Source organism: Populus alba, chromosome 12, assembly GCF_005239225.2.
Source record: "Populus alba chromosome 12, ASM523922v2, whole genome shotgun sequence".
In the NCBI taxonomy this organism is placed as follows: Eukaryota; Viridiplantae; Streptophyta; class Magnoliopsida; order Malpighiales; family Salicaceae; genus Populus; species Populus alba.
In genome coordinates, this window is record NC_133295.1 from 10426567 (window position 1) to 10451951 (window position 25385).

Genomic DNA, 25385 nt, shown 5'->3' on the forward strand with positions numbered 1-25385 from the left:
GGCCAAATAATTTTTGTTTTTGTATTAGAATCTATATATAATTGTGATTCGATTCTCATACTTGTAAAAATTAAAATAACTTATTTTTTATTTATAAAAACCTGTTTTTTTATTATTTATTTTATATGTAAAAATCAATTTCTCAATAGTTTTGATAAAATACATATTTAAAATAAAAACAACTAAAAATATTTTTTAAATTTATTTTTTTAAACAACAACCACAAAAAACTTACCAAACCCATATTAAAACCAATCAAGGACATGTAACACATTTAATTTCCTCAAAAACTAAAATTATAACAACGCATGAAGAAAGAAAACAAAGCCCTCATTTGAGATCATTTTAAGTGAATGTGATCATATGCTACTGTTTTTAGAAACGTGGGTGATCAACCTGTATTTCTAATAAATTTAAATTATTATTATTTTATGAAAAAATAGTTTATATTTTATGTTTTGAATAAAATTACCACAACCACACTACCAAATGGGTATATTATTTTAATAAAAAAAAATACTTTAAAAAATAAAAAAATCACACTACCAGACAGTTATAGTTTGCAAAAGCCGTCCCTGGAAAAGGAAAGTAGCTTGTCTTCATCGCCAAACTAGGGTTATCCTCTACGTGGTTGCATTCTTTGGATCTCTCTCTGAAGGTCCACAGCCCTTTCACTTCAACGTACGAATATTGCTCTCACTGATGCATGGTGACAACTTACAGCATTATCAATTTGATCCTCCTGTTGATTGCTCGACAATTCTTTTCAGGATTGCGTTTTGATTCTCGATTTGTCATGGGAATGCTTCTAGATCTAGAATTTGACTCATCTAAAAACATGCTACGAGTTAACAAAAACAACTATATATGGTAATTAATCTTAGTGCTTCTCATGTAATTGTAATAAATTATTGTGTGTAATTTTGATTTGTTTAATTGATCGTCCTACCGTCAATAGCCAAGAAATAATTCGGGTTCCTTGCGCTAGAAGTCAAATACCACACAGTCAAGCCAATCAAGAGGCACACAAGGAGGAAGAATCTCTATTTTTCTTTCCATGTTATATCCTAGCCTCACATGTTAGGGCAAAATTTCCCTTCTCATGCGTGCTTTCATAAAGGCTCAAATCTTGATGATGTTAGGCTTATAGAAATTGAATGAAAGTTACAAGTTCTTAGGGAGGATCTGATATAATTAGATGAAGATTTGACACAAATAAATTATGTAAATGGTTTAGTAGATATATTTTTTAATAAAGAATTGAATAGATTTATATTCAAGAAAAAATTAAGTCACATCAAACTAAATTAGCAGTTTAAAACAAAAATAATTATAAATATAATTTTTAGATCAAATTTAAATTTTGTCAAATGATTTTAAAAATAATTTTCTTATGGGTGATTCTAGTTCTAACACAACCAAGTACTTTATTGGATCGATCACTGGATCTCTTAAAATTAGATCAGAAGTTGCTCTCTGAGCTAATTTTGTTATTTTTTTTTATGATTTTTTCATAATTATTATTTTATTTCAGATTTTGTTTTAATTTGTTTTATACTTTTCAACTTTAAATTGCTTCCTAGCAAGTAAGAGTTGAGTTTTCTGATCTATTTAAAGATATTGTAAACCTTATCGTGTAATATTTAATTTTCAAAAAATAAAATTATAAATTTAGAGTTTATATATCAACCCTCTTCACTTGTTTAATTGCCCATGTTTTCTAACCTCGTTATTTTCCCCATAGCATAGCATCCGAATGCATCAAATTTTATTTAAAATTTATTGTATTTCCAAGCATTGAGTTTATGAAAATTTAAGTAGCTTAAAACATGCAGCGCTGCAAGTTACAACTTACCATCACAAGATCACAAGGAAATATTCAATTGAATTGCTTGCGGATATCCTAAACGACGAGGTTTAATAAAATCTCCAGCAATAACATGTATTCACAGTTATTGAATTCACAGTCCAATGGAACTTTCATTACATGTTTGTGGGTTCCACAAAACTTGGAAACCTAACGACTGACCTAACTTCCCTCACTATACCATAGATTATTTTATTTTATTTTTCTATTCTTTTAAATGAAATGTCAACAAGTGTCAATCTCATACTATTCTATGCTGATTCTCCATGATATCAATGCCTAAATCGAGGTTGTATTGGCTTCAAGACGAGGAAGCTTTTGTAAAGGGACGAGGGGACCTTAACCCACTAGGGCAACACAGTGACTCCAAGCCTTCTAGCTTTTATACAAACTATATAGTATGCGTTCATGATAATAATATTTTTAAGCTGTAAAAGTGGGAGAATTTGAGTGTATTTGTTTTCCTCCTGCTTTTGTATTTGTAGTGTAAAAAATCTAGAAAGATATTTGGTAATTGAAAAAATTGTATTTTATATTGTGGGACTTGTTAAAAAAATTGAGTTTGAAATATAGTTTTTCGTGAAACAGTTTTTTATATATTTTTAATTGAATTTTTATAAAATATTATTTGCTTTTATGTTTTAAAAGTTCTTTTGAAAAGATTTAATAATTTTTATTTTTTTTCTTCAAATTTTTTTTTAGATCATTTTAATGCTTAGATTTCAAAAATAATTTTTTTAAAAATAAAAAATATATTATTTTAATGTATTTTCAAATAAAAAGTACTTTGAAAACAACCACAACAACTCAACTATCAAACATTTTATATATATTTTTTATTATAATATAAATTTTAATCATAATTTTTACTGGAGGTTTCTTTACCCTTTGAAACATGTGGAAATAATAAATTTTAAGTGATGAGGTGTCATGGATGGATGGTGTTATTACAATTTTATTGTTAATCAATTCACTGTTTTACTTTTGATAAACTAGATTTCTCATAATTTAAGTTTATATAAAATGATAAAATTAATACCTGAATTAAATTTAAATATACCATGTACCTAAAAGAGAAAAGAGGCTTTGTTTGTGCAACAAGTATATTTAATCTTCACTATTTTATTTATTGTTTATTATCATGTTTAATTTATTTACAATCTTTTTATTCGAATGAGACTTTTTTTATTAATTATTTTTTCCCTAGTACCATATTGTAATAGAGAAATGAATTTCTAAAAATCAAATTCACCTTTTATATATAACTTTTTATTTAATTATTTTTTACTTGGAATATCATTGGGAAAATTTTAATAGTAAGATCTAATTATTTCAAAATAAATTATAATTAAGTGTGTATTGAGGATTAAGAGAAAACGGTCTATCCTTAATTTTTAACAAATATAAAGTAGGATTAATCAATATTCATAAAATGGAAGAACACTACTCTTCAAATATTCATTTGTCATCTATTATAATTATAAAGAAAACTAAAAGAGTTGGTGCTATTAGGGGTGAGAAAAAAAAAACCGAAAAACCAAATTAAACCAAGAAAATCATAAAAAATAACCGAAAAACAGAATTGTAAAAAAAAAACCGATTAAAATTTTAAAAAATTAACCAATTCAGTTCGGTTTTATAAGTCTGAAACCGAAAACACCGAATTGAACCAAACTGAACCCAAACCGAAAAACATCAGAAAAAACCGAGCTAACCCAGAAAAAATCAAGGCAAACTGGTTTGAACTGGTTTTTATTTTAAAAAAACCAAACCGAAACCGGTCGATTTGAACAAGTTTCAGTTTTTTTAAAAAAAATTCAATTTGATTACTTTTTTTTTTTGTTAAAAATCAAACCGAACTAAAAATAATCATCCCTAGATATTACTACTATCAAAGAGTCAAAACACTAAGGAATGTAATAGTAACCCATTTTTTTTTTCTTTATCACTTGATTTTTTTTTTTTATTTTGTTCATTTCGCATTAAGTTGAAGTGAAAATAGACATGGTGGTTTATTTCAGTTGGCTTGGTGTTGGGTTCTCACGATATTAGGATAAAAAATTGATGCTTAGTTAGTCCTAAGTTTGTGAAATAAAATGCAATTTTTATGATTGGAAATAACCGAATCTTTATAGACTGAATTTGAAATTGAAAGAAATGTTCAACCCTTTATTTTATATATATAAAATGCAACTTTTTTTATAAATTATTTTCTTAATTAAATTTGTTTTTTAATTTCATTCCCTCATTATTTTATTTCATTTTTATTTTTATGTCAAATTTATTTCTTATTCCTTTAATTGTTTTTTTCTTTGGTTTTTTTTTATTTCATCCTTTAATATTAGATTTATTGAGAGTTAAGATTTATAATGTTTTTTGATGTAGTGATCTCGATCTCATGAATCGAGTCACATGTATAAAACATTAAACTAGATTGACATTTGATTTTTTTTAAAATCTTTTTCTTACATCAATTTCTTTTTAAGTTCCATCATTCAACATTAAGTTATAGAAGATTATGCTTTTTTTTTTAGTTTTCTTTCTGTGATTATAACTCAGTATCATGATTCGAGTCATGAATTTTATCATGCTAACTCAAATTGACTTGAGGCTTTTATATCATTTTACTTTTATTTTTGTGTCAAATTTGATTTATATATTTTTTTTTAATTTTTTTTTGTCTTGGATCTTCTATTTTTAATGTAAAAAACTGTGTAATTTTTTTTTTATTTTACACTTAATGTTAGGTTCAAATATAAAATAATATTGTAAAAAAAGTTTATAACAAAATTTATTAAATTAAGTGTGGATGGCAAACCTAAAACTATATAAAAAAAACCAAGCATCAAAGTTTGTCTGAAACTACTCTAACCATTGAAAAACTAACAATAAATGAAAAAAAAAAACCATGTTAGGGATAATAATGAATATTTTATCTTGTTTTATACTCTTAATCATCTTGTTTAATAATGAATGTTTTATCTTGTTTATACACTTAATCATCTTGTTTATTTTAATTAATCTATATTACTAAAATCTTATAATAACATGCATCAATTTATTTGTAGCACAATCTCATTGTTTATTATCAAGCATTTTAATTACTTTATTTTATAGTAGTAGTAGTAGTAAAAAGTATAATATAACATAATACAACGTAGTTGAAGACAAATAAAAAGTATATATATATATATATATTACCAGGAAAGCTAGTATGGAAGAAGCAATTATGGGTGTGTTGGTTCTCGTAGTGTTTTTAAAATAAATTTAATATTTTTTTTGTTTTAAATTAATATATGTTATATTTTTTTATTTTTCTAATATATTAATGTTTAAAATAAATTTTTTAAAATAAAATAAATATATTTTTTAATATTTTTTCCAAACAAAAATCACTTTTTAAATTTACTGCTGCAATCTAACCCTCATTTTAAAATAGAAGCTATTTACTTTGGTGGGATGGAATTTTATTCCTTCTCCAAGTGATCAATTCAATTCATTAATGATTGAAAACTAAAATATTGGCATTATTCAGGTCAATGATTTAATTATTTTCATGTTTTATTGCAAATATTTTCTATTTAGTATTTTAAAAAAAAAAAAAATTAGGCCAACCGTTGAAAGAGTATTATTTTCAGACATGGTCTCCCTCCTCCACAAGTCTCTCATTTGTTTTATTGTGGCGTACCATAAGAGAGGCTACTATATTTATGCTTGGTCACCACACACTACCTGTAACTCTTTCACGCAAAAATCTTTCCATAGCTTCACCTTCTCTGTTTACAGTATCTCTCTCAGCTTTCTCTCTCTCTTACTTTTGACCATTTACAGCCCTCGTTTTTCAGTTGTTGTTATCTCTGTCTCCAGTTTCTTCTTTTGCTCTCTCAGGTCATGTAGTTAGTACCCCAAAACTACAATCTTGAAGGTGTTCTTATTGTTGCTTTGAAGGGTCTTTTCTTGAACAATGTGATGTTCTTTCCTCTGTTTTTGTTTAATGTCCATTTCTTAAAAACTGTTCTAAATCAATTTTCGTAGGCCTTCGATCATGGATTCTCGTCACTACAATCTTCTTCTTGTGTAGTCCATTTTCTTGGATGTTTAAGGTTGTCTACTTCTGCTAATGCCCATTTGCCTTGAATTTGTTTTAAAAAGTTGAAAGATGCAGTTTTTGATCATGGGTTTTCGTTAATTTGGTTGCTAATGTTCTGTAAGCCCTCTACCACTATAGAGCTTGGCTAAAATTTAGCTAGTTTTTCAAAATTGTAACATGTAATTTTAATCTCTCAACTCATTTGTTCTGTTAGTGTGCTTTTCTGGTGGACTTAGTTTTATGAAAAAGGAAGCTTTTCTTGATAATGAAGTAAAGAAAGCAGTGTTAATGGATCCAAATTTCATTGAAGTCAAACGTAAATAAGATCTGTGCATATGGAGAGAATCTGTTCTTTCCGTTAATTCAGACTCTTTTTATTTCACTGCGGGTTCTGTTCGCTAGCATCATTGATTTTTAACTAACAGGATATCATTTCTAAACGATTCTTTGGTTCTTGATATCAAATATACCGATATCATTCTTAATCCCTTGAAATGTAAGAATCTTTAGCTGTATATGTTTTCTCGCCTACAGGATTAAATGTATCCAAAATGGTTATTTCAGGACTTTAGTCCTGCTTTTGTTATATGTCTTTCTGCCCATAGGTTCTCATTGTTACCTTTGGGTGTTCTCCTATGCAAGTTTAGCTACCTTACTGGGCTCTCGAATTGTAAATTCGGTCGGAGTCGTGTTTTTTATATTTTATCTTAGATTAGTTTGTTGAACAAAACTCAATCCATCTTCACCGCTTCATATTCACCAAAACTCTGAGTTGTCATGGAGGAGACGTTTGTTCCCTTGCGTGGAATAAAAAATGATCTTAGAGGAAGGCTTTCGTGCTACAAGCAAGACTGGAATGGTGGTTTCCGTGCTGGCATCAGGTTTGTGACGCTTACCTGCACGTATTTAATCAAACAATTGAGATGCAATGGTTGTGATATTTACCAATTGTAGTGGTTACCATGGTGAAAGTATTATGTCAATTTTTTAAGCAACAACTTTGGCTTTTTGCTATGCTCAATGTAACAGTTACAAATCTGATTTTATATACATATATATTTATGTCCTTCTATTTAGGATCCTTGCTCCAACAACATATATATTCTTTGCTTCGGCAATTCCTGTGATATCTTTCGGGGAACAGCTAGAAAGAGATACAGGTTGGCTGGCTTTTATATGTTGCCACTGTCCTCTTCTATAGGTATTTCAATAGTTATCTGCTAAGTCTCCATTTTTGGTGACATGTTACAGGTGGAACTTTGACTGCAGTGCAGACTCTTGCATCCACAGCACTTTGTGGCATCAATCCATTCGATAGTTGGAGGCAGCCCCCTGCTCATACTGGGGTCGCTGACCAACAGTGTTGATGTATACATTTATGTTTGACTTTGCAAAGGACCGGAAGGACTTGGGGCCTCATCTCTTCTTAGCCTGGACAGGATGGTATATAAGAATAAAAATCTTTGTTAGCTGATATGGCCTGTGTGGTTTCTGGTGATATTCAAGGATTTCCACTTTGTGTTCTCAGGGTTTGTGTGTTGGACAGCCTTGTTGCTCTTGCCTGCTGGCAGTATGGGTGCGCTGCTCCATAATCAACAGGTTACACGTTGTTACTGCGTGAATTATTTGGTCTTCTTATTGCAATGCTCTTTATGCAGCAGGCCATAAAGGTGAGCACTCTTAAAGAACTCGCATCATTTTATCAGAGATCCATTTAATTTCTGAGTTAAATGTTTCCAAATGATTGTGCATGGAACTTTTAAAATTGGTTTCTTGAGAATTCTCTTAGTAGAAAATTCAAAACGCTGTGTTTTTTCTCCGAAGCACCATGAAAAGAATGTTGTAAGGTCTGCATACACTCAATTCTCAATCATAGCTTCAATTTTGGATTTGGTACCAAAGACTTGTGAGGAGTTTTCGCATACCCCAGAGGGAAAATCTTAATCAGACTGCGCTTCAACCTTCTTGGCGATTTGGGAATGGAATGTTTGCATTGGTTCTCTCCTTCGGCCTTCTTCTGACTTCACTAAGGAGCCGCAAGGCTAGATCCTGGCGCTATGGTACAGGTATTGGATATTATTGCATTTCTTCTTTAAATTCCTAAATAGAAGGAAGATAAACTTCTTTTGCATTTTGTAGTTCAAGTTTTTACAAACAGTCATGGTCGATTAAGAACAGTTGTAGGCTTTAATGACTATTTTACCTGTTCTTTCCAATAAGTTGGAAAGTGTTAGTGATGAGTAACCCTTATGGCCATAAGCCCTGCCCCTCTTTCTCAAAATCATGCTCTTGAAAATAGTTCAAAAGGGAGGGATTCGTGTCTATCTGCCCTTCGGTGTCTGGTTTTTTTCCTTTGTAGAGTTTTGAGTTCAAACATGTCTTGAAGAAAAGTTTCCACTTACTGTCATTATACTCAGCATCAATTGTCACTACATGTATCTCATAAACTTTTACTCACAGCTCTTCTTCATTTATTTTTGTTCATAGGTTGGCTACGAGGATTCATTGCAGATTATGGAGTTCCACTTATGGTGCTTGTGTGGACAGCCATATCATACATACCAGTTAATGATTGTTCCAAGAGGGATCCCAAGGCGGCCCCTTTTCAGTCCAAAATCCATGTCTGTTGGTGCACACTCAATTGGACAGTTCATCAAGGTGAATCCTAGAACAAAACTTCCTTCAATATTAGATTTGCTTTAACTTGATACAGAGCTTAAGCTGTGCATTAAATCCTCCAAGTCCTGGTATGGATTTATACTTTGTTTATTTGTGCAGGAAATGGTGAAATGTGCCTCCTTTATATATAGTTGGATCATTTATTCCTGCAACCATGATTGCTGTGCTTTACTACTTTGATCATAGTGTTGCATCACAACTTGCACAGCAAAAATACAGGAGTCAATTTGAAGAAACCATCTTCCTATCACTACGATCTTCTCTTTTGGGATTTTTAGGTAGTGTGTTATTCAGAGACCATTTTTTCTCTCATCATGATTCTACTAAGATGGTATTCAATGCAGCACGCAGGATGAAATGTAGGCACTTCGTTTTTTTACATCTCTTCTGAATTTGATGTGAAACAGGTTATATTGTGTGTGGTCTTATTGGCATTCTCCAATTCAAAATGGTGTAATTCCTCAGTCTCCAATGCATACGGAAAAGCTTCAGCTACACCTGAAAAACATCAGGGTAATAAGCCGTTCAAGTTCTAAAATTACTTGTATACGTATCTGATTTGTAGAATAGAAGAGTAATTTAAATTTCTTTTACTCTAAATTTCTCTGAATCTAATTTTTAATGTTCCTAAAATACCAAGGCTGAAAGAAACATAGTCAAACCTTGTTCCTTTGCATTTCATGGATATAGTAGGCATGAGCATCCGACCATTTTTTTTATTGGCCTGAATCATTACGAGGGGCTTAAGCATGATATTTCTAGTGGAAAGTTTATGCAAAACTCTTATGTGCTTTATGGCTTCCCTGGTTGTTTACAGACTCCTTTTGTTCAATTGCACTTTTGATGGGGTTTTTTACATTTAAATGCTTCTTTGTTTCTTCCTTTGCTCTGAGTAATAAATGTCTGTGTCTATGTAATTGTACCAGTCAATGATTCTCATCATCTTTGTTTCTTTGCTTTCACACAGCTTTTGCGAAATAAACTTGTCTCAAACAGCCAGGAAAAGTTAATGGGTAAAATTCACTGTGTCAATTATACCGAAGCATGCAAGAAGCATACCAATGAAATGCGAGTACTACCCATTAGCCTATCAACAGCCTCCTGCCCTGGTACATTAGCCTGCTAATGATTTTTTATTTACAAGATGTTTGTTTTGTTTTCCTTTTTCTATCTTTTCCTCTCAACTTTACCTTGAAACAGGGACTACGGGAAAGAGCTGAAAAGAATCCACAATCCAGCTGGCCTCAAGTACTGGCTACATCAATGCACCCGTTGATGAAACTGCTTTTGATGTGCATAAAGATATAGATGACCTTTTACCAGTTGAGGTCAAAGAACAACGTCTCAGCAATCTGCTCCAGTCATTGATGGTTGGTGGCTGTGTTGCTGCTATGCCTATTCTGAAGAAGATCCCAACCTTCAGTTCTTTGGGTTACTTTGCTTTTATGGCTGTGTGAAAGCTTACCATGGAAATCAATTTTGGGAAGGATATTATTGCTTTTTTACTGCTCCAAGCAGAAGATACAAGTGAGTGTATGCTCATACAGTCACGCCACATCCCGCTAGCTAGGAACTCTTCTATGCTTTGTTAATTATCCTTATCTTTATCCCCTATTCTTTATTTGTTTTGTCACTATGTTTGACTACAAACTTCAAGCATAACTTGTTTTTCTACTAAAATATACTGGAAGAAAATAATTCTACAACTAATAAAACCGTATTTAAACGTGAAACCGTATAATGATGATGATGATTTGTATGTCACTGTAATCCTCAGATGAATCCGACATCTAATTCAGGTCTCCTGTGTTCCAGGGTGTTGGAGGAAATATGTCATGCTTACACTTCAATTGAGGACGGTTAACCCTCAAAACAATTGCCACCTTCACTTTGTTCAGACAGCTTATCAGGAATGAGTTGCTTTCTATGACTTTGGCTGACATGGATTCCAATAGCTGGGGGTCCTTTTCCCACTGTTGATCATGCTTCTTGTTCCAGTGCGGCAGTATGTGCTCCCTAAGTTTTTCAAAGGAGCCCATCGTCAAGACTTGGATGCTGCAGAATATGAGGAAGCTCCGGCTGTATCTTACAACATGACGTGGTTTTTTGAAGTATAAGTTCATCTCATTCCTTCTTTTTTGTAATTTCAGCCAGGCATGCATAGAGATAAAGGTTTTGAGAAAAATCTGGTTTTCCTAATGCTCTTTGATGAGAATTGTTTTTGATCTGCACAATGGCCTAATCCATTTGGATTTTGCAATGTGCTAGCAATTCCGATGGGTGTTAAATTCTCACTAACTTTTATCAAAACACATATAACTTACTTTGCATTCAGAAGTATCTGTCTTCCAGGGATCCACTCTTCTTGAGTTCTTGATGTCTGACTAAATTGATAGGAGTAACTTGAAGTTCGAATAGTCCTGAAGTTCTTTTATTTCGAATGTATGATTCTTTATGTATCTGACAGGATCAGGATCCACAAGCAAGAAATACTAATATTGATGGTGTGGAAATTCTTGATGAAATGATCACACGAAGCCGTGGCGAGATCCGGCATACACAAAGCCCTAAAATAACAAGTTCTACTCCAGGTTCAGTGGAGGATATAAAATCTTCATATAATCCATGTCTTTCACAAAGGGCATACAGTCCACGCGCTGGTGAATTGAGGGTGGATCAGAGCCCAAGATTTTCTGGAAAGGGAGTTGAATTAAAGCAAAATCCTAGTCCTGGGCCTTCTAACCTTGGTCAAAGTAGTCACGGTTCATCATCATGCTAAATTCATAATTCTGGTTAATTAGGTTAGTTGTCAGTATGCTCGAGAGGTCCTATGTTAAATTATGTTACCAAGTGTCTCTTGTAGGAGTGTGTTTCCTTGTGATGTCTGTTAGTGATTCATTGTTCTCCATCTTCCAGTTATAATGATAATGAAAAATATGTCAATTTGCGCTGATGTTTCTTTGCTGCAATCTCCTCTTCCTCCCTTTCTTTTTACTGCTCTACTGTTTGTTTACTCTTATTGTTTGGCTAGGAAAGCATTTACAAGATTGAGAAGCAGAAAATGAAGGAAATTATTGGAAGAGCCTCACCATGTTTTCTATAATTTTTGGGGTAAATGCCTGACTAATGATCTAAATAAAGAATAGGAAAAAGTCATTGCCTGTTGCAGAGGGTTCTTGCAAGGGAGAAATCAGTAACATTCCTCTCTTCAACATTTTTTCACGAAGTGACTCTCTCTACGAATTTAAACTTCAAACTTTATGATCAAAAAGCACAAGACTTGAGAGAAGGCACTTTGAGCCAATGCATGTGAATGCAAGCTAGGAGACAATTTCTCCACCAAAAAAAACAAAAACGTTTGCTCTTCTTAAAACAAGTACCCTTCACCTAATTACTGGGAATGTTCGATCTTTTCCAACCCAGTAGGCCACTTCTTACCCCTTAACCACTGCAGCTAGCGCTCAATCGGTAAACGTGAAACTTGATTGCTTCAACGGTCTGTGTGGTTTCAAACGAGAACCCTGACCAGCATCGTTTGACAACAGAACCGTAGAGAAGGGATCATACTCATGGAATTGCTCAACACAAACAGACAGGTGTTGTTTTCTTCTGTTTGTGCTTTCTTTTTCACTTCATTTTCCAGGTTGTCTTCTAGGGTGTTAAAATCATGAACCAGTTTAAAGCCATGCAGCATGAGTCTATGAAAGTGTTTGAATGTGTTTGTAAAGAAAATGTATACGAGAAGAAATAAGATAAAAGATAGCATCAGTTGTATTGAATTTATTTGAAAGGAATGAATAATTCTAATTGCATACATTCCATGCAATCGTTACACATATATATTCAAAAATAGAATAACAAAATTCCAAACTTATAGCATGAAATCATGCTATGATTTGTTAACATAATAACAGGAAAACTAATTTCTAGAGACTAGGACAATAGCTTATTATTAGCATAATAATTAGAAATAACAGAAACAAAAAGATTTGTTGACAAATCCTTCTTTGACAGCTTCAACCAGCAATCTTCAACACTCCTCCTTGCTTGAGGAGCTGCAACCCCAATTCTTTGTCTTAAAAAACTCAAACCTGTTTACTAGAAAGTGGTTAGTAAACAGATCAGCCAATTAATTTTCAGACTTGCCAATAAATCAATTTAACTTCACCATTTTTCTGCACCTCACGCAAGAAATAAAAGCCTTGATATAAAAATGTTTAGTTTTTCCATTGAAAAACTGGATTATTGAATATTGCAATAGCTGCTTGATTGTCAACTGAGATTTCAGTTGCTTTCTAATCTTCTCTCCATGTATCGTAAATCATTCGTAATCAATATTTTGTCCTAATCCACGAATGCCATTGATTCAACTACGCTGTGGCTGCAATGGAACTCTTGCCTCTGCAGATTTTAGATTGAGCCACGATATCTTGCTTCTTAGATAACCATCGAAAATGATCAGCAGAACCTAAGATTAAAATAGAATCCAGGGTACTTCTCATATCATTAATAAAACCAACCAATTTTCGAAACTATCAGAAAACCATGTCATTCCATTTAAATCTTGAGCACTTCAAAAATTTGACACCCAAACTGCATGTTCCTTTGATGTATCTCAGAATTCTTTTAGCTACTTCATATGAATCTTCAGTTTGGACAATGCTGCATGAACCAAGATAATGAAAGACTTGTTTGCATAAAAGTATGTCAGGATCTAGTTGCTGTTAAGTACAGCAAGCATCCAATCAAGCTTTCTGAATTTTTCTTCATACTACTCTGGCATGCCATGACTTCTTTTTTGATTTATCCTTTTGATTCATAGGAGTAGCTGTCGGCTTGCAATTATCCATCTGGAATTTTTCTTCAGAGTATTTCCCCATGAATACTTCTTTTGGCAAATGAAAATTTCTTCTATGTTTTTGCATTAATTTCCAATCCCAGAAAAAAACTCATGAGACAAGGTCGGTCATTTCAAATACTTGCATCATATTAGCCTTGAATTCTGCAACCTCACTGTATTGCTTCCCTGTCACTAAAGATCCATTGAAATAAGTTTGCAGAGATATTATAAAGCACATCATCGTTGAATCTCTTCACATAAAGAGTTGCTTCTGACAAACCCTCTTTTGAAAATCCACAGAACTGTCAAATGGTCATCAATACTGCACATAACCAAGCTGCTAGTGCTTGTTCAACCGATAGAGAGCTTTCTTTAGTAGATAAACTTTGCTTTCTTTTCCTTGATTCACGAAAACCCAATAAGGTTGCTCAAAACATAAATTTCTTCTTCTTGTAGAATTTGCCGTTCAAAAAAAGTTGAATTTAAATCATCTAACACTGGAAGACTTCCAGAGTCTTGCGTTTGCAGCACAGGCAAACAAGAATCGTATGGTGTCCATATCCTTGCTACAGTGCAAAATGGTGTTTGAATAATCAACACCATAAATTGAGCATACCCTTTAGCACCAGCCTGGCTTTATACTTGTTTATTGTGGTATCTTGTATTTACGTTTAGTTCTGAAAATCCCATCAACTCAAATGTAAATTCTCTTTGCTTGGTGGTCGTCCACAAAGTTCCCATGTGCATCTTGCTCCCATCATTCATATTTCCTCCTGCATTGCTTCTTTGCCATTCCTAAGGGATTGTGTTGGCCTTCTTCATAGTTCTGGTTCACAAATAGCCTACATTGCTGGTGAGAAATATCATCAAGGGATCGTGTGCCTTAACGAATTTGGTTGATGGTGTCATCAAATAATTCATCTTGCAACAAATCAGCGTGACTCTCTTTGTGAATCATCAATTGATTCATCCTGTACCTTCATTATATAATAATATGACAGCTGCTACATTTCTTTGTGAATCACCTAGTCTAATTGGTTTTCCTCATGGAAATGCACATCCCTTGTAATAACCATCTTCTGAGTTTGAGGATGATAAACTTTGTATAGCTTTAGACACATACTGTAGCCAACAAAGATTCCTCTGGCATTGCCTTCTTGTCAAGCTTGTCCCTTTTTATATGTGGGAATATGAACAAAACAAATACTACCAAGATCTTAAGAAAACTTAGTGAAGGTTTGGTTGTCATATACCAAACTTCAAAAGGAGTCTTTCTTTTAGTAAATTTTTGTTGGAAGTCGGTTTTTGAAGGAAGATAGTTGTGTTGGCTGCTTTCTTCCCAAAACATCTTTAGCAAAGTTCTTTTCATGCAGCATGCATCTCATCATCTCCATAATGTTATCGATTTCTCCTTTCACTGACTCCATTGTTTTTGTTCTGCAATGTAAGGGGGCAGTGAATTGATGTTCAATTGACAGCTTCTTCACAGTAGAGATTGAATTCTGATGAAGTGTATTTTGCTTACCCATTGGTCTGACCGAATGGACTGAATTTTTGCAATCTGTTTTTTCTCCATATTCTTCTTGAATCGCCAAAAAATTCCAGCTACTTCTCACTTGTATTTCATGAAGAAAATCCAGCACATTCTGGTGAAATCATCAATAAAAAGTATATAATATCGACTACCTTTTATTGAAGGTGTGCTAAGTGGACCAGCAACATCTGTATGGATCAACTGAAGTATCTGTGTAGATCTCCACATGTTGACTTTGAAATGGTTTTTGTTTTGCTCACCAATTTTTTTTTGACAAGCATTACAATTTGGTAGCACATCAGAAAATGAAGGCACTCCTTTTACACAGCTTCATGCTATTTCATCAAGTTGATTCACTCGTTGTTGATGACAGTGACCCAACCTCTTATGCCATACTTCCATGTCATTTAGTTTTGTGGGAAAGGCTATGTGCTTTTCCTCCAAATGGTAAAAATGAGAAGCTTTTCTCTATTTTGGCTCTTTCATATTTTTTTCCAACAGCATCAAAAAATATAGCAAGATTGATTTTCAGAAATATACTTTTTTCATGCCTTTCTCTATTAATTGTCCAACACTCACAAATTCTGATCTGTATCAGGTACATAAAGAACATCAGAAATGGTTTTTTGTACTGAGTTGGTAGTGAGGGCAATTGTTCTTTTCCTTTGCTGCTATACAATCACCATTTTCAATTCTGACCTTTGCAACTTCTAGTTTGCAAATTTCCCTGAAGAGACTCTATCAAAAGTCATGTGATTTGTGCATCCACTGTCAATTAGCCAGTGATCTGAGGAAGATCCTTTTTTGAACCTTGAAAAAACCTGTAGCTCAAACTTGTTGATATCATCTTGGATGACACTTGAGCATCTTCATCCTATTTCTGAAAATTTTGTTCTATAGATGATTGCTTCATGTCCCATCTAATGACATTTATTGCACTTTGCATCAGGTCTTTTCCAGCACTTGAATGGTGGATGAGCTAACTTGTTGCAGTGTTGACATGGTGGAAAGTTTCTCTTAAGAAATTTTCCTTTGTTCTGGAATTGATTGACAATAGGCTTACTACTGTTTGAAACCTGATTCTTCTTGAAGAATTTTTTCTTATCAGGAATTGGATACTTTGCTTATAAAGCTCCTTTAATACTTGAATCTTGCCTCAATAAGTCGCCTTTGCTCTTGAGTCTGCAAGGAATCAGCATTTATCAATTCTGCCAAGGTAATCTAAAACAATCCTTTGTATTCTCCAAGGTAGTTAGAGATGCTTCAAAACGTTCAGGCACAGTTACAAGTATTTTCTCTACAATTCTTCTATCAGAGAAGATTGTGCTTAGTAATCTTACCTTGTTGACAATTCCAAGTAATTTGTCTGAATACTCTTTGATGGTTTCAGAATCCTTCATTCTCTATAGTTCAAATTCTCTTATTAGATTAAGACTTTGCATGCCACGAATTTTGTCATCTCCTACATACTCCTTCTTCAAATAATCCCATACATCTTTCGCTGATTAAGAGACATGATCCTTGTGAAAATTGTTGTTGAAACGGCTGCAAATAGACAAGCCTTTGCTTCGATTTTCTTGTTTTTCTCTCTTTATGAAATTTTTTATTTGAGCTACTGTTGGATTATTTGGTAAAGGATGACTTCATATTCTTCTTCAACAGCTTCCCAAAGATCCATCGCCTCCAAATAAGTCTCCATCTTTACAGCCCATAGTTGATAATTTTCTCCATCAAAGATAGGAGAAGAAATATAAGAGAAACTTGTTTCAGCCTCCATTTCAGGTCCCTTTAAGATAAAATGCTCTGATACCAATTGAAAGTGTTTGAATGTGTTTGTAAAGAAAATGTATACGAGAAGAAATAAGATAGAAAAAATAAGATAAGAGATAGCAACAGTTGTATTGAATTTATTTAAAAGGAATGAATAATTCTGATTGCATACATTCCATGCAATCGTTACACATATATATTCAAAAATAGAATAACAGAATTCCAAATTTATAGCATGAAATCATGATATGATCTGTTAACATAATAACAGAAAAACTAATTCGTAAAGACTAGGACAATAACTTATTATTAGCATAATAATTAGAAATAACAAAAACAAAAAAATTTGTTGACAGATCCTTTTTTGACAGCTTCAGCAAGCAATCTTCAACAGTCTATGATGCAAATGAATACTCTTTACTGAACAATGATTTTAAAGTGCCCCCCTTTTTCCCCAGAAAATACTCCTCCTCTGACAGCTATACGGATGATGTTCATGCTGATCAAGCTTCCACCAATGGTTTTAGGATTTGTTGGCGGGAATCTCATCCAACATATCTCTAGCTAGCAGGAGAGAATCCACTCTTGCTTCATGCATCTTTGCGTGCGTCAGTGCTTGCAACTTGTAATTAACAGCGCCAGCCTATAACTAGGTGAGATCTGCCTTTTCCATCTTTTCTAAATGATATCTTATACTCTGATAATTTCCATATTTTCATTTTCTCTGAGTGACCATTTCTGGTAAAGAATAATATAAAAAATTTCTTAGGATTTTTATTTAACCATTTAAACTATTGGATTGAGATGATTTTTTGACATTGTATTAGAAGTTTTGATGATTAAATGATCACGAGTTCAAATCTCACAACCCTTATTTTATTTTATAAAAATTAAAGTACAAGATAATATGGGCTTATACAAGTTTCAAGTTTAAAGAACTTTCACTTGAGATGGTGTATTAGAGAATAATATAAATTATATTCTAAGACCTTACATAACAGTTTAATCTTACATAACAGTTTAACCTATTAAGTTAAGATAATTTTTTTAATAATTTTCTTGTTTTGCTCTTGCTCTTGCTCTTGATTTATGTGATTTATTTCAAGTCTTTTTAAGTCTTAGTAGCGATCATCGAAGAACTGCAAAATCATATATTGTAAGATTAACAAAAGCTTAACTGGACTTGACATAATATAAACTCTAATAAAATCAACTGTGTTTTTTCTTCATTTTGAGCTACCATGTCTTATCAATTTATCATCAGCTCTAATTGCTTCTCCTTTCATCCTCTCATGTTGCTATATATTTTTAAGAGACTTCAGTAGTGTCTTTGTCTTTGGATGTCAATTGATTTTAGCACTTCCTGATCTGCTATGTTATAGGTTTGATTAATTTTTTAATATTAAATAAAATATTTTAGATATTGCTATTATTTTTTCTAGTGAAAAAAAGAAATTAAACCATGTGAGAATTAATTTGATATAACTTGGTTACTTTGATAAAAAATATAGTTTAACTAAAATAAATATTTAAAATGAGATTTTTTTAATAAATATTGAAAGAATATATTGGATTGATTTGAGTCAACCCGAGTCAACCTACTAATCTGTTTGCCAAGTTATGAGATCATGATAACCCTATAGAAAGAAAATCAAAACATATTACAAAGCTTATTTTCCGATAAACTTAATATTGAATGATGAAATTGAAAAAAAAAACACAGTTAAAAAATAAGCCAAAAAAATAATTCGACTCAACCTAGGTTAGTTTGTCAAATTCAAGATCCGAATCATGAGACATGTACAGCCTAATAAAGTAAATTAAAACAAACAATAAAGTTTAATTTTCAATCAACCTAGTGTTGAAAGATGAAATTAAAAAAAAATCTATTAAAAAAGGAACATGAAAAAACAACTTAAATCAACTAGGGTTAACTTGTTAAAACCGTAATCTAAGTCATGAAATGGCGACAACGTTATAGAAAGCATACTAAAATAAATCACAACCTCTAATTTTTAATCAATTCAATGTTAGAAGATGAAATTAAAAAGAAAAAAAATTAGAAAAAAATTAAAAAAAAAACATGAGTTAGTTCGTCAAACTTACAGTCTGAATTACGAGTATGTGATAACCTTATAAAAAATAAATAAATAAAATATATTAAACTCAATCTAGTAAATTTTTTATTAAAAGATAAAATTAAAATTAAAATTTAAAAAAAAAAAAACTATATAGATTATAAATTTTTGTTTTGTTAAAAATTAATAATGATTCGTGAGAATACGGATGATAACAACTTTTTTCTTTTTTTGGTCACTGTTAATGTTAATTAAAAGCTATCTGCATCAATGCATCATTTACCTGGGGATCATCAGCAAGGGTCCTTAAGATGGATTGCCGAGGACGCTGTGAGTGATGCGGCCTACGAGCTAGGGGTGCAGATGATATAGCGCTACTCTAATGTATAATTATTGGTTTTTAAAATATTTAAAAACAATTAAAAACATAAAAAAATAATTTAAAACTAAAAAAATAAAAATTTTAAAATAAAAACTCATCTGCAATGCAGAACAAAATATAAGGAGGGGACACTTTCATGAAGTTTCATTAAGAAACAGATACTAAGACATTTCGACATTGAGTTAGTTTTTATTTTTAGCTAGAAGAAAAAATTGTTCGGTTACTTAATACCTTATATATTTCACAGTAAATTTTATATGCAGTTTTATTTTTAAATATTATTTTTATAAAAATTAAAATAATATATTTTTTATTTATAAAGACCTGCTTTTTATTTATTTTATATATAAAAATTAATATCATAATAATTTTAACCGTATATATATATATTAAACCTATTTTCTTATAAAAAAAATCCACAATTAAAATTATTATTTTTAATTATTTTTTTAATCATAACCATATTTGGGCTATTAATTTGGCTCTATTATACTCTCACACTACAGTATTATTTTCTAGATAACTTAAGTCCTTTTGCTAAATTGAACCTTTAAGATTAACGGGTCAATGCTTACCAAAAAAAAAAGATTAACGGGTCAAAATTTGAACGGTAGGTAAAATATTCTATACGACATAGTTTTGCAAAACCTGAACATACAGTTTTAGCTTACTGTTAAAAGTTCGACCGGCAGTTTTAATAGTTGAATATCTACCGGAAGGACATGATTTGTCTAGAAAATGATAGTCTGAGAATATGATATGACGGTACAAAACATAATTTTAAAAATATGATAGGCAGGCAACTAGTATGAATGACTAGCGTGGTCACCCAAAGTTTTGGACGACCTAGGTTTCTCGATCAATGACTTTACCTTGTAGTGTTTTACTTTCCTTTCTTTCTTTTTTTTATAATATTTTTTATCTCTCTCATTTTTTAATAAATAAAGTTACATTACACATATCTTTGTATATTATTCTATTAATTTATTATATGCTAATTTTACATGTAACACACTTTTTCTATCTTGCACATGCAAGATTTGCAGAATAAGGTGTTATATTTCATCATCAATAGTTATATTTCTTTTATATCTACTACTAACTTACATGAAGGATAATAAAAATAAATATACTGATCACACCGGCAATTCAGCTTCTCCTCCAATAACATACCAGGCACAAAACTCATGACAACTTGCACCAACCGATGGAATACCTTAGTAGGTTAGTGGCATGATTTCCTCATTCAAAAAGAAATTCTAAGTTAGGTGTATAAATACATATAATCTCACCAAACACAAACCAATTTTGGATAGAGCTAGGCAAAGACTAAACCTAGATACATATACAACATACTTTTTTCCCCCTATACATCATCTTCTTCTCCTCCATAAGTACTAGCTTAACCGTTGAATAGTCACTCCACCTAATATTTTCTTTGTGAGGTTTTATAATTAGTTCATCATAGCAGTCAAGTTAAGAATTCAATCCTTATTTTAGAACAACCCTAGTAATTCAAGGGTGAAATATGCTATTAAACCCAAATGGTTCTAGGCAGGATAAGCTTCTTGGACAAAACATATTATGGGTAAGTTTGTTTTGCAAAAAATATATGGAGTTATTTTCTTTGTTTGGATGTATTAAGAAAAATGTATTTTATATATATATATATATATATATATATATATATATATATAAAAGATTATTTTTCAATTATGGTTTTTTAATGATAGTAATAAGATTAGAGAAATTGCAATGTGTATGATAAAGTTAGTGGTGATGGTGATAGTTATGATAATAGTATTAATGATTGTAATATTATGATACCATTAATGTTGGTGGTAATGAAATAGTTATAAAATGATGGTTATTGTAATAATAGTGAAAATAAAAATAATAATGAAATGATGTTTACTTTAATAGCAAGTAGTGGAGGCGACAACAATCGTGGTGATTGTTGTTATGGTTGTAGTGGTGTTACCAAATTATGGGAGGATGATGATAAAATGATAATTATATTGATAATAAAATGGTAGTCAGTTGTGGGTGGCATGGTGATGGTGATGATAATAGGGTGATTGTTGGTGATGATGATGAAATGTATGAGGTGATTATAAAATGATAGATGTAATGGTTTTGAATATCAAGTTGATAATGCCAAGGAAAAATATGTTTTGTTTTTAAGTTAAAATATTTTCTTCTAAATTAGCAGCATTCAAAAATTGATTAGAAAATACTTTCTATTAATTTATGTTTTAGTGTTTGTTTCGTATTGAAAAAAGAAAAAAATATTTTTATAAAAAACATTTTTATATTATAACTAGAAAAGCTTTACCCCTTAGTGGACCATTCTGGCTCGATCGAATTAGTTAGGGTTTAGTAGACTTCTAGATATCGGGGTTTAGACAAAAATAAATAAAAAAAAATAACTCTAAAGTCATTAAACTCTATATTAATAGCAATTTACTCATTTGAGAAACAAATACAAATTGATAGTTAGTACTTGGAATTTTTTCACCTTTCAATTTGATTAAAAAAAATCATCTTTTATTTTATTAAAATCATTCAAGAATTTTTTTTAATAACAATTAACACTAATTCTAATATTGAAGCAAAAAAATATATAATAATTTTTTAACAGTAAAATACAAATACAAATACAAATACAAATTAAAAAATAAAGTGAAATTACCTTAATCCTTATATGGTTTAGTTATGTTTCTTACTTTATTTTTATTTTTTTTTCAGAAATTACGGTTTACATTTAGAATGAAAACAATTTTTACAATTATATAGCCGTTAACAACAAAAAAACTCAATAAAATAATTTAAATTATTTATAAGATTATCATTATATTCTAATTAATGATTAAAAATCCTTTAAGTGTTAAAATTATCACCGATTCTCTCTTACCCCTTCTTCTCTCACACCTAGCTGCCGTTATTTTTCCTCTTTTTTTTCTTTATCACCGACCCCATCATTATTACCAACCAAACCTCATCTCTTTTAGTGGTTAATGCAACCAACAATAATATCACTTTTCATGTTCTGCTAATGATCATCATTGGGAGAGCTGTTGTGATTTTTTTCGAGGAATAGTGTTATATTAGTTTGAGACTAGGATTTACACTCTCAACATGTGATTTCATTATGCCTCGGGTTGTGCTCTCGTTTTGGTCTAACCAAAATTTAGATTTTTCCTATTCCTTTTTAGTTTGCATGCAAGGCCTTTTCTTTTAGTTTTCCTATTACTATCATAGTGCATTGATGGATTTTTGCTAGGGTTTTTTTTGTTTTTCCTTTCTTTTGTTTCTTAGGTTATTAGACACCACACTAGTTACATGCCACTCAGCTAGCACCAAGCAACAACTTGCAACAAGATCTGCACACCAGCTGCTTGCCACTCAGCAAGCACCAAGCAACAACCTGCAACAAGATTTGTAAATGCAACAGAATAAATCCTTTGTATTCTTTCTCCTTTATGTTTTCCTTTTCCTTATTTAGCTGAAAGCATTTCTGTTATAAGAGTATAGGACAAAATAGTTTGTTATGGTTTTTTTATATTGAGTTGTGTATAAATACATCAGTGTTCTCTGCAAATCACAAGAACAAAGTGTGAAATAATAAGTAATTCACTACATCATTTTTTTCCTTTATGTAAAAGTTTTCTTCTTTGATATTTTCATATCTTCTTCAGTTTCTTTCATGGTATCAGAGCTCTAGACAGCAATACTCATGAAGGATTCATCAGAAAATCAATCTTCACCATATATATCACATATACCACATAACCCATCAACTCACTTAGATATTAACCCAAACACCAACTATGCAATAACCACTCATCAACATTTAAACCTTAACAATCCTAGCAACCCCTTTCGGTTAGACACCGAAGACAACCCAACCATAATTCTGGTAACATGCTTACTTAATGGCGACAACTACGTAACTCGGTCTCGTGCGATGTAAAGAGCTCTTCATGCCAAAAACAAATTGATATTTATTACAGTAACCATCAACCTACAAACTGACCAAGAAAACCCTCCTTTTGATTTGTTTGAACGATGTAATGATATGGCGGTTTTATGGCTTCATAACTCTATCATCACCTCTATCAAATCTAGCATAACATTTGTTGACAATGCTCAAGATTTTTGGCTTGATTTGCAAGATCGATTTTCCCATCAAAATAGCCCACGCATTTACCATCTGAAGAAAACTTTAGCTAATCTCTCACAAGAAAATGATATTGTAAGTGTTTACTATGGTAAGCTAAAGACTCTTTGGGATGAAACATTAATCTATGACCTTATTCCACCTTGTAATTGTGTTGCTATGAAAATCATATCTCATTGTTATTAGCAAGAATGTGTGTTTCAATTTTTAATGGGTTTAAATGACTCTTATTCTCCTATAGCTTCTGGGACATCAAGCTCATTGTCATTAGTGTTTACTTGGGACATCAAATCACATTAGTTTAATTCCCACATGATTTGATATATTGAAGTCTTAGTGTCTATTTGACATTGTGGTTCAACTATGTTTTTGAAAAATTTTGAATTTTTTAGCTTTAAATTAAATATTCTATATTTTTGAATCGTTTTAATATGTTAATGTTAAAAATATATTTTTTTTAAAAAATAAAAATATATTATTTTAATATATTTTCAAACAAAAACTACAAACAACATTAACTCCATTCCCAAAAATCACTTATAGTCATTTTATTAAGTGCACATTTTAAATTTTAAATTCATCATCAAAATTATTTTTGCTGCTAAAGAATAATCACCTTGACAACGATTGCATATTTTTTTAGCATTAAGGAAAGTATTTGAATTTTAAGAATTTGTTTGTTTGATGGAAAGTGGTTTTCTAGAAGTCACTCTTCAAATTTTCTTATGTTTATTTGTTATCTAGAAAGTTGGTCAACGGAAAATACTTTCTAGTCAAAGAAAAATTTGTCTTGATTTTTCAAGAAAGTATTTTCTTTTTATTTTGGACGAAAAACACTTTTTAAAAGTTATAAAAAATTTAAAAATATCATATTATTTGCTGATTATATCAAATTTAGTCCTCAAATTTTTTATTGCTATATATATTTTGTTTTTTCAATTTGTTTTTTGCTTTTCCCTTATTAGTTTTTAATTGAAATTTTTTATCCATCAAATTTGATCATTATTCTTTTGATTGTTACTTATTTTATTTAAAATAATTTATGAAATGGTAATTATTATTATTTTAATTTTTTCATCTTTTAAATTTTTTATTTGTTAGATTTGATCTCTATTATTTTGATTATTATTTATTTTATTTGAGATAATTTATGAAATTATTATTTTTTTCAATTTCATTTTTATTTAACTTTTAATTTGTAAGATTTATTCCTCATTATTTTAATAAACTTGAAAGAAATAAAATATTAAGAAGATATTTTTCAGCTTATTTTCCATAATATAACTAAATATTAGAAAGTTTTTTTTTTTCATTACACTAATAAATATTAAAAAATAATTTATAAAAAATTTAAAAATATCATATTATTTGTTGATTATATCAAATTTAGTCCTCAAACTTTTTATTGCTATAAATATTTTGTTTTGAATTTTGTTTTTTCAATTTCATCTCTTAGAATTAGATTTTTATATTAACTTTGATCCTTATTTTTTTAAACTGTTTTTTGCTTTTCCCTTATTATTTTTTATTTAAAATTTTTTATCCATCAAATTTGATCATTATTCTTTTGATTGTACTTATTTTATTTAAAATAATTTATGAAATGGTAATTATTATTATTTTAATTTTTTTCATCTTTTAAATTTTTTATTTGTTAGATTTGATCTCTATTATTTTGATTATTATTTATTTTATTTGTGATAATTTATGAAATTATATATTTTTTTTCAATTTCATTCTTATTTAACTTTTAATTTGTAAGATTTATTTCTCATTATTTTAATAAACTTGAAAGAAATAAAATATTAAGAAGATATTTTTCAGCTCATTTTTCATAATATAATTAAATACTAGAAATTTTTTTTATTACACTATTAAATATTAAAAAATAATTTATTTTTTAAAAATAAATTACTTTTGGAGAAACAAATAGTAAATCAAATTACTTGCTTTTATTGCACGAGA

General features: G+C 30.6%; 1 protein-coding gene across 1 annotated transcript; it reads left to right on the top strand.

The window, feature by feature from the left end:
• Positions 1-6591: 6591 nt before the first annotated feature.
• On the top strand, positions 6592-7339 carry LOC118044694 (boron transporter 1-like). The gene is made up of 3 exons (XM_073412879.1): positions 6592-6838; positions 7035-7117; positions 7209-7339. Exons 1-3 carry the CDS (start codon positions 6735-6737, stop codon positions 7322-7324), a joined length of 303 nt encoding a protein of 100 aa, XP_073268980.1. The 5' UTR covers positions 6592-6734; the 3' UTR covers positions 7325-7339.
• The last annotated feature ends 18046 nt before the right edge of the window (positions 7340-25385 follow it).